The 13,325-nt window shown below is 52.5% G+C and overlaps 1 protein-coding gene across 1 annotated transcript in view; it reads right to left on the minus strand.

Moving 5' to 3' along the window:
* Positions 1 to 744: 744 nt before the first annotated feature.
* Positions 745 to 13,325, minus strand: part of LOC122364516 (frequenin-1-like) — a 34,802-nt gene continuing 22,221 nt past the window's right edge. Inside the window, exons 5-7 of the mRNA XM_043334948.1 lie at positions 12,874 to 12,952; positions 4,398 to 4,486; positions 745 to 2,300 (exon numbers count right to left, since the gene is read on the minus strand). Coding sequence (XP_043190883.1) covers positions 2,136 to 2,300; positions 4,398 to 4,486; positions 12,874 to 12,952 — 333 coding nt within the window. The 3' untranslated portion in view covers positions 745 to 2,135. The remainder of the gene's footprint in view (positions 2,301 to 4,397; positions 4,487 to 12,873; positions 12,953 to 13,325) is intronic.

Raw genomic sequence — 13,325 nt, forward strand, 5'->3', positions numbered from 1 at the left:
ACCGCCCCTCCGTCACCGCCCCTCCATCGCACTGCCGCTGTGCACTGTCCCTCCTTGCACAATGCACGGCCCCTCATTCCTATCTCACCAGCCTCTGGTGGATGCTGTTTTCGAGCAGAGAAGGTCTGGTGTTTGTGTCGGCCGACTCTCGGGTCGCCGCCATCCTCCTCCGTCTCAGCTGATCCAATAAAGTGTGTTGGTGCCTGGTTCATTTTGTTCCGACACTGCTCCTTCGAGACGGCGGCAGGAAAAATGAAAATATCGATCGTTTCTGTACTTTTTGTCTACTTTTTGTGTGTATCACGTTTCAGAATCTTTCGACTCTGGAGTGAATGAATCAGTAAATGCTGAAGAGAAATGCTGCATCATTATGCCATCGGACTGCATCAAGTCAGCCGGAAAATTGGCGATCTATAAATAGAGCGACAGAGGGACAGTCCGTGGATTTAAATATCATCTGGAAGCTGCAGTGTTGATGAGCAGTTGGCCTGGTGGGTGGGGGCAGTTGGCGGGTGAGTGGTGGGACACTGATGGACATTAAATGCCCGGGTGAATAGTAAGGCATTTAGAGAGTTTAATGGGACACCAGGGAGACGTTTGAAGACGGCAGAGGGCGGCTGTTTCTCTTGACCGACAGTCTGACTGCGATGACCGGACCTCCGCAGTTCATAAGTGCCTTCCCCGCATGACATAAGAAAAAACGGCATTTCGGCTACCGAGCATTCGGGGGCTGAACGTTCTGAGTGCATTTACTTCATTCTTCAATATTTTTATTCATCATATGAAATGTTCAAATACATTTAGCTCTAATATATAGGGCGTATTGCCAAATTTCTACTCCTCCAACTGCAAAAGTAAGCGATGTGCCTCGTCTACTCGTATCGCCGAGGCACGATGTTCGTTCATCGCCACACCGAAACTGATCCACATTGCTGTATCGGATAGAATGACCCGCCATGCATAACGGCCACGAGAAGCGGCGTGGCTCACCGACCGTAGACAGATGCGGGAACACAGCGCCGCCAGCAAACTTCCCGTCAACATCGGAATGGAATAGCAAGAAGATTTGTTACAGCATGACTGAGGTCATGATACCGGACAGGTTTTAACACACTGCTGGGCACGTCCCGCAGGTTGCGCCTTTCGTCACGGGGTCTCAGGAGGCATGTCACTCGATTAAGCCGGTAGCTCTCACTGCTCGTCGTCTAACAGGACACTCAAGACAGCGCCGGGCTGACACCCACTCTCTCCAACAGATGACGGCGCAGGTTACTAGACACGGCACGTCTGCCCTCAGCTCACACTCTTTGCGCTCCTCTCCCAGCTGTTGATCTCCAGTGTAGCGATAAGACACACACTCGTCTGTCATTGGCGCGAACACTCGCGTGAATTGGATTTCGGCGCGTGCCTCTAATCCCCGCCGTCGCAATTTGCTATACAGTCAGAAAACTGCTGACGGACTGGGGCCGGCGACCCGGACGCTGACTGTCCTCTCACCATCGGCACCGTCACAGGATGCAAGACCGCTGTGCACTGTCCTCCTCCCGCTGACTGTCCCAGCTGTCCCCTCTCCGCTCACTGTCCCGCTGATCTGTCCGCCCGCCGCTCAGTACCCCTCTGAGCTGTCCGCCCGCTCACAGTCTGCTATCGGCTACATTCTTCCACTTGCCCTCAGCGATGTCACTGTCTTTGCGCCACAACCCGATCGAATCTCGCTGGCATTTGGCATATTTGCCCCTGTCCATGACCGTTCCCGCTTCGCCGACTGACCCCTCAGTCCACACCAGAGCCGTCAGGCAGCCCTCAGCTGAGGCCACAGACCGGCCTTCAGTCCACACCAGAGCCGTCAGGCAGCCCTCCTCAGCTGAGGCCACAGACCGGCCTTCAGTCCACACTAGAGCTGTCAGCCGGCCGACCTCAGGCGAGGCCCCAGACCGGCCCTCAGTCCACCAGAGCCGTCAGGCAGCCCTCAGCTGAGGCCACAGACCGGCCCTCAGTGCAAAGTAGACGTCAGCCGGCCGACCTCAGCCGAGGCCACAGACCACCCGTGGCCGGTGGCACAGCGGCGGCTCGGTGGGCGGGGGCGGCGGCGGGGGCGGTCAGAGGTACTCGCGCCGCCCGCCGCCCGACGACTGTCAGTTGTTGGAGTCGCAGATGCTGAGCGCCTGCACGATGCGAGGGTCGGCCTTGGAGCCCTCCTTGAACTCCTCCAGGGTCAGCTTTTCGTCGTTGTCCTTGTCCATCGAGTCGAAGATCTTGTCCACGCGTTGTGAGCTCTTCTCGCCGTCTATCGGCTGGCCCTGGGGGCGGACGGAACAGCCGGGGATATTAAAAACACGGAGCCTGACACTGTGCAGTGCGAACCAGAAACGTGATCTGCTTGCTTCACTTACATAGCTTGCATATTCGACTACGTTAATCTTATGAAAATCTGTAGCAGTCAGAACCATTAATGTAGCTTAGTTCATGAAGCATAGCAATTTATCCAAACGTTATATGCCATCCCTCACATGGAATATGAGAGAGGTAAAATAAATTTAGCGCATTTAATAGTTTAAGTACTAAGCAATCACACTTACACAGAACTGCGAAGCCATAAGGAAATAGCGAACAAACTGCAAAAATGGTCAAGGTTGTAAATGTACGCACTACGTCCTCAAGGCGTGCGCACTACGTCCTCAAGGCGTAAATTGCTATGAGCAACCCGCCTTTGTTGAAAAGAACGATGTGCACCCAATTACACAATGTCAATAAACGTCATAACGCAGAGACGCGTGTTATTTCAGGACGCTCATTGAGCTCTGTACACCCTCAAGCGGAAAATCAACAGTGGGCCGTGCTGATAGAGACGCTCATTCCGCCCATTTCCTGTGAATGGTCCACTTGGCTGCTAGCAAAGGCCGCCGATAATTTGGCAAATGAGCTGGTGATGGTCCCGTGGGTCCGGAAATTGTGCTGCGCGCCTGACCTGGCAATGCCCGAGTGTTTTGAAAGGAGGCCATCAGAGCGCCTGACGACGGAACGAGTGCATGCCAGGGCTACGTGACCTTTGCAGGAGGGGGCGGCTCTTATTCTCTGCTCTCCCCTCTCTGCTGACTGTGACAGAGGCGTCAGAGACGCGGGGGTAGCGGCTCTGAAACTCTACCATGCTCTGTTGACCAGTGCAGAGGCGAGTGGGTAGCGGTTTGGGTGCTCTGCCCCTCTTAACTGCCTGTTAGGACGGACGGGCGGCTCTCCTGACGGCATTAGCTGGCTCTGGTCCGCGGCGATAGCGGCCTTATGTCGGCCTAGCGCGGCGCACTCGGCTGAGCTACCGGCGGCCGGTCGGGCCGGGACAGCCGTCCATTTGGCGGCTCGGTGAGTGAGCGGCCCGCGGCGGCCCGGCGCGGCGGCCCGGCGGAACTGTAATACGGCCAGACAGCAGACAGGGCCAGTTCGCGACAGACCGCCGGCTAACTGGCCCTAAAGCCGGATAAAGCGGCACGCCAATGAGCCCCAGTGTCGCGACTGCTTAATTTAGGCGGTCGTCCTTTGAAGCCAGCGAGACAGTCCAGTGGTCCTAAGGGGACACTGGGGAATGTCGCTATTGGATAAACCACTTACAGAACGGACCGAGGATGGAGAGCACATGGACAGAGAGGTATCTTTCCCCTGTGTCCTTACACCTACAACTTTTAGTCGTTCTCGATTTACAAGCTGTTGGGTTGCTCCGTTCGTGAATGTGCATATACTTCGTCTGTGACGTATTAGCGGTGCATTTAATAAATGCTAGCTAATAGTCATGCGATATCCTTTTGAACTAATGCAGACCAATTATTATCCCCTTATTTCTATTGCGGTCTTCATTGTGGTATAGGCATATTGACTGTGTGGCGCTGTATAGCATATCAATGACCATTTGGAATAGCTTGAACGCCCTATGGACGACAGAACCACTATCTCATCATGAATCTCATCCCGAATTTCATGGGGATAAGCCCGGGATCATTTGAGGTATCAGGAATGTGATGGCCTTTCCCACAGTCAAGTCGTTTATCAGTATGTAAATGAGCTCCGGACGAGGCAGAACGGGTGAAATATTTCCCATCAGATCTATATCGCGCCATTTATTTCTTGTCTCCGGTAGAAAGGTAAAGGTTCGCCCCAAGAAGTGGGAAAGAAGCTCCAGAGGGTGAACGCAGAACAATTGAAAGTAAACTAGTCAGACAGCGGAATGAAAGACGAAAAATAACATCCGCGGGGTATTACTTACGGGAGTAGATCCATAGCTCTGGCTTATTTCAATAATTTACGCCCGGTGCTGGTATAAGATAAAGTAGCCCGTCCGACTCGTGTACGTTGAATCAGCTTGCAGTCTGCTCAACTTGTGTGCGGTGAACTATGTGCGGTGAACCTACCACCATCTGGCAGATGGCCTCGACGATGTTGTACATCTCGGCGCGCGTGATGAAGCCATCGTTGTCGACGTCATACAGCCGGAACGCCCCTGTCGACACGGAAACCGGCGTCAGCTCAGCAGCGCCGGCAGACTGGCTTAGACACACTGTCTAGACCGGCAGATTATTGAGCACAGCATAAACCAGCGCGAGGTCATTAAAGCCGCATCAACGTGCCAAATCAAAGTGAACAAGAGCAGTGAGCACTCATAGTCAATGCTTAATAGTGATTATGAAGTAAGCCTACAGGCCAAAGTGCTCTGTCCCTTTCTTTGTTGATCGCACCCGGAAACGTTTAGCAGTTCAGCTGGTGTAGGTCAGTGCACAGTTCAGAGGGCTGCCGGGGTGTTGTTGGAGTGAGGATTCGACTGCGTCTGTGACCGGCGCTGGAGCTGGCGGTGAAGCCGCCGCGTGCGGGGATGCTGGTCGACCACCACCGCCGCCGGCGCTGCGCCGCCCGGCCGTTTAGGCCCGTCGGTGAAACTGAGACTCATAAATCGTGGCGTCGGACGGCGAGCCGTGCCGCTGAATTGCGGCCAAACGCGCCCCGGGGACGCTCCGCTCGCTCCGACAGCCTCCGGAGACGCTGTGAGTGAGCTAATTAAGCCAGCGACAGGGCCGCACCCGTCCCCGCTGCCTACCCCACCACCGCCGTCGCCACTCGTCAAACCAAGGATTCAACGAAGATAAGTGCTTACCGAAAACGTTCAACAATTTATTTAGGATAATACTTATGTGCTAAGCCCTTCTCCAAGAAACTCTACACAGAAAATAGTAGACTTAATTGGTTTCATATTTAGCTACCGTTTACTGAAAAGGCGGACTTAAGACAACCAACTAATATGTAATAAACGACGCCTGTTATTCCATACAAACTAGCAAACCGTTTCGATTTTGATAGCTCGAAACAAAACTTCTTAAGCTTCTGAGCATATTTTTACATTGTAAAATATCATATCTTGCAAAATATCATATCGATTGCCTGTCACTCTTACGTCTCGCTCGATAGTGACACCGATCTCATTGGGAGTCGACCGCAAATATTGACAGCTATTGCGTCATGCAACAGCGTTTGAGCCCCGTCGGTCGTCTGATATGAGCGGCCTTTTGTCAGTGCTGTCAATTGTGTTATCAGGCGGCCACCAATCGTCTACTGTCTCATCAATCGACCGGCTGTTGTACGTTGTTTCATCATACGGTTGTCTGTTGTCTGCTTGGTCATCAGACAGTGGGCTGTTGTCTGCTTGGTCATCAGACGGTGGGCTGTTGTCTGCTTTGTCGTCAGACGGTTGACTGTTGTCTGCTGCTATCGCCAAGTGGCCATGACTCGTCAATTGTGCCACACTACGCAACGGATGTTTGTTGCCTGCTGCGTCGTCATTCGTCTGTGATCTGTTTTAGTCGTCTGCTGTATGTACCATACGGCCGTCTGTCGTCCACAATCATCAGACAGTTTTCTGCAGTCTGTTGTGTCACCAGACAGTTTTCTGTGGTTTGCTGTGTTATCAGAGACAGCCTTTTACTGGCATTGTCGTCTACATTGGCATTGTCGTGTACTGTTCTATCAGAGGATGCCATCCATGCCATCTACCGTATTGTCAGAGACTGCCTCTGTCGTCTGCTGTGTTATCAGACAGTTGTCTGCCGTCTGCCGTGTTAGCAGCGATTGCCTCTGTCGTCTTCTGTCGTCTGCTGTGTCATCAGACGGTTTTCTGTCGTCTGCTGTGTCATCGAGCGGCCGGTCACCAGTGTTGACCATCGCGGTGGCCGGCCACCCCGACTCAGGCCATCGACTGGCCACGTCAGCGAGCAGTCATCAGAGCGCCCGTCTGCCGTCAGCACTTCAGCCAGTGGACACACACATACACACGTACTCGTACAGAGTCAATACCTCGCGATGTGCGATGAACAATGAGCGTTTGGTGCAGTGGTCGCCCTCCCTCTATTGACCTCAGCTAAATTTCTGGGGCCCCGCGGGAAGGTATGTGCTAAATGCGCCCCAGGGGACATGGTGAGTCGTTGAGCGTGTTTGAAGGATCGAGGTAGCGCGACATTTCACCGACGGCCGAGTAATACAGAGCAATATAGAGCCGCTATCGAGGTCAGGGTGTGCGGAGGGACGGATCGACAACGAGCAAATAAGGCAGCGGGGCACCGAGCGGGTGCGGTCGGACCCGGCGGCCTGGCGTCTGTCAAAAGAACGAGCCGGTCTTCCCTTCCTGACTGCCATCAAACAGGGCCGGTGAGTGACTGCCAGCCGGCCACAGGGTCCTCCCAGGCCCGACCTGCTGACCTACTCAGCGTGATCCACAGCGCCAACGATAACCGGAGCGAATGTCACCTGATTCTTCGCTGCAGCGGGTCGACATAGACGATATAGACGACATAACCAGACATAAATGGTGAGGTCTCAAACCACAGCGGTATGCTGTCGTGATCGAGGCTGATAAACAGCTTGAGAATTTTCCTGGACATAAAAATGGTGAAAACAAGAAGTCGTAATAAGTAATCACGGCCCTGTTGAGTTTTGAATCGAGTCTCAGTGCATTTATTAAACGATAAACATGCATTACTAAACAGAAAGATCATGTTAAATGCGACGGATTGCATTTTGAGTCTAGAGACGCATATGCATTCATGATGCATTCACACACATACCAGCTACCACACAATCACCTCAATATGCATACATGAATAATAACACAATGAAGATAATGAATAATCAGTATAACGATGAATGAACTATCTCTGAAATTTAAACATTGAACTTCGAATTGCCTGTCTATATTCAACAGGGAACAGGGGCTGATTTTACTGACGCCAATCTTATAAATCTGGCAAAAATAAGCCCCTGATGTTATCCTTGAACAGAGAGGTGACCCTTTCAACTTCTTATTATTCATTAAGAGCATGTAAGTTAAGCTTGCATATGCTTATTTTGTAGAGTTAAAGGTATAAGGTATAAGGTATTAGGTAACTGTGGCTAAAAATGTTTCTGACGTAACACGAAGTCGGCCACCACCGAGTGTTTGTAGTAGCGCTCCTTGAGAACGTATAATAAGTCATTCAGACATAATACGAGTATGCTACACTGACTAAAAAGCATCTTTTTCACACCAATCGCCAGCTCCAGCTCGACACTGGATGAATGTCTCCAATCTAATATGCCTGACGATCACGAGTCCATATTTGCCGCTCGGTCCTTCAGGCAGCATCGGTAGGTAGACCCGCCGAGCACCGGAGTATTGCGGTGCAGCCTACCCTTCCAGGCTATTTCTGGCTCGGGAGTTCGCCCGGCACAGACCACTTGAGCTCGGGCGGACGGACGGACAGAGGGAAATGTCTCAGAAAATGGCGGCTGGGTGAATACTGATTGCTAAGTGTTGAGTGTAATTGAGTGTAATTGAGTGTGATGAGGGCGCCAATTTTGCTATATCTCTGCTTATAATAACCTTGAAGTGATTTAATTCCAGGGTTAAGGGAAAACAGGAAATGCGTTTCGCTTACTTTTCTGGTATTCATCACTGCTGGGCTGCTGTTTCCGATATCAATCGGTATTTTGTTCCATGTTTCCGATACCATTCGTTATTTTAGCGAGTAGCATAACAGCTTAATGGGTATTGCGCAACTTAACCATAAATTGAATCTTTATCAATGCGTAAATACCGCCAAAGGATACAATTGAACTTCCTGTCTTGAACCCAACTAAAACATTTTCTACGAATGCTTGCAAGTAGAATCAATCACTCGGTATTATGATAGCAGGCGTCTCACATGCTGCCACCGATTTGGGAAAAGTCGCTAGATTCGTCAGGTCTAGAGATATTTCTACCAAGTCGCTATATAGGGTAATCACATAGCGGTGATTTCAAAAACGGAGTCAGTTTTTTCCGAGCTGGCGGGGGGGGGGGGCGTTTGGGGGGATTGCCCCCCTTGCCGATAGCTCGGGAACGGCTGATCGGACCCAGGCTTGCAAGGCGGCGTTGGAAAGCGTTCGAGTAGACAAGCCTAATTACTTGATTAGTAATGCATACTATCATCGGGATACTGGGGGGGGGGGGCGTGTGTGTGTGTGTGGGGGGGGTGTTGCCCTTGACCGATAGCTCGGGAACGGCTGATCGGGGCCAGGCTTGCAAGGCGGCGTTGGAAAGCGTTCGAGTAGACAAGTCACTATCATCGGGATACTAGGGGGGGGGTGCGTTTGGGGGGGGATTGCCCCTTGCCGATAGCTCGGGAACGGCTGATCTGAGCCAGGCTTGCAAGGCGGCGTTGGAAAGCGGTCGAGTAGACAAGCCTAATTAGTAATGCAAACTATCATCGGGATACTGGGGGGGGGGCGTAGGGGGGATTGCCCCCCTTGCCGATAGCTCGGGAACGGCTGATCGGAGCCAGGCCGTTCCCCGAGCTATCGGCAAGGGGGGCAATCCCCCCTTACGCCCCCCCGTATCCCGATGATAGTTTGCATTACTAATTAGGCTTGTCTACTTGACCGCTTTCCAACGCCGCCTTGCAAGCCTGGCTCCGATCAGCCGTTCCCGAGCTATCGGCAAGGGGGGCAATCCCCCCTACGCCCCCCAGTATCCCGATGATAGTTTGCATGACTAATTAGGCTTGTCTACTCGACCGCTTTCCAACGCCGCCTTGCAAGCCTGGCTCCGATCAGCCGTTCCCGAGCTATCGGCAAGGGGGGCAATCCCCCCTACGCCCCCCCCCCCCCAGTATCTCGATGATAGTTTGCATTACTATATTAGGCTTGTCTCCTCGACCGCTTTCCAACGCCGCCTTGCAAGCCTGGCTCCGATCAGCCGTTCCCGAGCTATCGGCAAGGGGGGCAATCCCCCCCCCAAACGCCCCCCCCCCCGCCAGCTCGGAAAAAAACTGACTCCGTTTTTGAAATCACCGCTATGTGATTACCCTATATAGCGACTTGGTAGAAATATCTCTAGACCTGACGAATCTAGCGACTTTTCCCAAACCGGTGGCAGCATGTGAGACGCCTGCTATAACAATACCAATCACTCTTCATGGTAACTATCTACATTCCACGTAGTCCAGGCCATACCGTCCCACTAAATCAAAGGAAATATGGTCTCTATGCGAGCTGCCTCTCAATTTACAACACTGTCTGTCATGTGTCCATTGTCCGATCATGGCCATTGTCCGTGTGTCTTTTTTCGATCATTATTTCCTGTGTGACCTTTGCCTTCGCTCTGTGGAGGATCGTCAGCCGCCTGCCGTTCGGGAGCACGGCCGGCAGTTGCAGATGGTGGCGAGGAGACGCGCCGACACCGCCTCGGCTGCGCCAGTTTTGTCGATCGCCGCGGCACCGGGGGCGTGGGAAGGGGCCGCCTGCGCCAGTTTATGGGCCAACACAGAGACAGGCGATAGATGATACCGACGCTCGATAGAGCCGGGACGTCAGCGGCCGCAAACTTTTGAATGATTGTGTTTGAGTGGTGTAACGGTTGACAAAGTTGAAAATATATTTGTGTAGACTTAACATCGGTAAAGTTGGCGTTCATTCCTTCGGTTATAGGCTGTACTTCAGTTTCAGGACTATAGAAGCCTATATCGTTGAATCATGCCATTTTACAATGGTTTATATATCAAGTCAATGCTGGACGCCTTGAAATTGTAGATCACGTACGAGCTGTCGGTTTTTGTGTTTGATTCGAACATCGAAAACTAATGCCTACACGAACACATTGGAACATTGATATCCACTACCCAGCGTTTGCCGCATGGAACACGTAATGCGCTGGAACATCTAGTGAATTCAATCTCATTGTATCTAAGACAAACTTACTTTCGGCAGATATGAACTTAATTTTCTAAATGGCATGGCTGAGGGGCTCAGCTTTGTGCGGCGGCAAGGCAGTTCACGTCTTTATTTTGCCGGGGCGTTGAGGGCCAGCCGCGCGGGACGACGGTGATGAACGAGTCTGTCTAGGGAAGAACACTATCTGGCCGGAGAGGAGGGCCATCCATCGTGCGCGGGCGACTGGTGGCAGACAGCAGCCCGGCCGGTCCGACTGACGGGCTGTCACCCAGTTCATCAGCGGGCCGCCCCGCCCCGCCCCGCCCCGCCCGCCTGCAGCAGCCCGCGCCGGCCGGGCCCATCGCGAGCCCGCAGTGACACGACATCGACACAGGGGATCGACCATATCGGCGGTCGAACAAAATCAGCCGCCGCCAGCGAAGTCCCGCCGGCCGCAGCCCGGCAGAGCGGCTCTGGAGAAATTCTAATCCCTGCTAAGCTGGCTCGAAAAATCGCACACCATCACAGATCAGTTCTAAGAAGACATAATATAGACATGTATTTTATGTCGAAGCGAAGCATGACGATATTTATGCTTGTGGTTACTTTTAAAAGCAAATGATGCTCTGTGTCCACTGTCCACGATATGAGCTGAGCTGTTCGCCATGCTGCTATCGCCAGTGTTCTGAAGATACTGATAGGTATGGAAACCAGCTCTCCGCATCGACTCTGTTCTGCTTTTCGTCTTTATGTGGCGTCAAAGCCTGTGGTATTACTGACAAGCATATTATGCTTCCTTGATACAAATTTAGGCCTGGGTCCACTACCACTTCAAAGAACCAGGGTGTCGGAAAGGCTCTGGGCTGCTATCGAATTTGCATGTCAAAGGGCCTCGGAGCGCCATCCGTCTTTGAGAGAGCGGCTATCCATTCGGGTAAGTGTCGGTTGCCAATATCAGTGTCGGCCGCGCGGCATGTCTCGGCGTATTTGTTATCATCAATTGGCGTCCCGCGGTGACGGGGTGTCGGAACGTTCATCGCCGGGGCGGCGGCTATAGGCTCACCCGGGACACGGGAGAGATCTCCTGGGAGAGAGAGAGAGAGAGAGAGAGAGAGAGAGAGAGAGAGAGAGAGAGAGAGAGAGAGAGAGAGAGAGAGAGAGAGAGGGAAGGGATAGAAAAGATAGGTAAGGAAAGAGAAAGAAGGGAGGGAGAGAAGGAGGGAATCAGAGAGAGAGGAGGGAGAAAGATAGTCTCGCGTGCAGAGCGGCGGCGAGCTCAGCAAGGTAAACAAACCCTGTTTATTAAAAAGAGAGTTATGAAGACACTTAAGCCACTGCGGTCACCAGTTTGAGTTCTCGTTATTTTCAGATTTCCTTTAGGGTGTAAGGTCCATGTCCTGTAGCCCTAACTTTCCTATATAGCGCGATGCCATTCATGTGGTCGTCGCTGTTGGCGTGCGGTGCAAGCTGTCTTTGTTCTGCGCGGAGCGGCGGCTCCTGGTGGCTCCCGGCGGCTCCTGGCGGCTCCCGGCGGCTCTGCCTCTTGACTGAGCAGGGCCGGGGAGGGAGTGAGCCGCCCCGGGCAACTTTTCATCGAGCTGCGAGCGTTATTAGGTGCAGCGGACGCCGACCGCGGAACGGTGGATGCGTGGTTTGCGTGGTTCAGAACTGAGGCCTAGCGGAGAAGGACGGGCGGAGAAGGAAATGCAAAGGACGATAACGGAAGGAGTTAGACGGTGTGAAAGGGTGGTTCAGAAAGACGAATTGGACGTTTACGCCCACGGATGGATGATGAAGCTCGGTGCATGAGAAAGGGAAGCGACGGAAAATGACGAGACTCACGTTATTGTTGTTTCATAAACAAACAAACATATCATCTTGGCACCAAAGGAATAGTTATCCTCCGCGACAAATTGTTATACTCGTATTTCGTATGCATGCTGCGCTCGATCTCAGCTTAGCCTGTTTCATGGGCACGTATACGGTTACCAACTGTCTCCAAGACTTCCTGCAGACTATCTGCAGCGTCGTGACGGGCTGAAGTGACATGCAACGTCCTGGCATTGGCATGCGAATGCCGGCAGCCAGTGGGATCAGCTGAGAGCCTTGGCAACATCGCGTGATGGGGTACGGCTCGGTGTCCGTCGGCCGGGTGACACGACCCGGTGTCAGGTACACGTCGCGCGCTGTCACTGAACTATATCACATGCCAGTGTCAGAGCGGCATCGGAAGTTAAGTGTCAGGGGCATGTGTCATTCTCTAATGGAATTGATAAGTAGGCACGCTTTTAAGTTTCTGTAGATGGGAATGACCTGCAGGTAATCTCAGAGGGGTACAGGCCAGATGAAGTCGATGGGATTGGTGGGCTGTGCCCGTCTCCAGGGAACTTTTGAGGGACAAACTCTAAAACTTGATGCTCACCCGAAATTAGCTGATCAGGCGTCCGAAGTCAATGATGAAGTATATGATGCAATCCTCATTTATATAGTCTGGTGTCTGTCTTCACTTCAAACTTCGAAAGGGCCTTCAGTTGTGTTTCCCGAAGTTCAGCAGTAAATATAAAGCTATTTATAAGGTGCTGTGTTAGGTTATTTATCACCAGTGCAAACATTTTGGGTGCAACTGAGGACGACCGTGAGGCGTCTAAGCAGGACATTGCATGCATATTGCATACTCACAGTGTAGTTTTTCGTCCAGACTTCCTCTTGACGTGATGGATAACGCTCGGATAAACTCCTCGAACGTGATGCTGCCGTCCTGTGAACGACACGGCCACGTCACGGGTCATGTCAGGTCCACGTGCAGCCTCCACAGTAATGCAGACACGTCCTCCGCAGTGGCTGGAGTCAACCAAGGGCGGCAGCTGCGTGATATGAAATAATTAACTTTATGTACATAGAGTAAGTGGCCATGTTCGTATCAGCAAGTAAACGGGTGATGCTTGATAGCTTTGTGTCAGACTGTGTAGCTCCGTGCTCACAGACTATTTATTGCGACCTTTCCTCGGCGAGAGGCCGCGCTGTCGGTGCGATATCCGCAGCAGGGAGTGGACGGCGGGGTAGGGGGCGAGTGTCGGCCCAGATAGGGTGCAGTATGGACGGCCCGGGTGCGTCACAGGCCGGCGCCAGGT

The sequence above is a fragment of the Amphibalanus amphitrite genome, unplaced genomic scaffold (assembly GCF_019059575.1).
Source record: "Amphibalanus amphitrite isolate SeventyFive unplaced genomic scaffold, NRLGWU_Aamphi_draft 000680F_arrow, whole genome shotgun sequence".
In the NCBI taxonomy this organism is placed as follows: domain Eukaryota; kingdom Metazoa; phylum Arthropoda; class Thecostraca; order Balanomorpha; family Balanidae; genus Amphibalanus; species Amphibalanus amphitrite.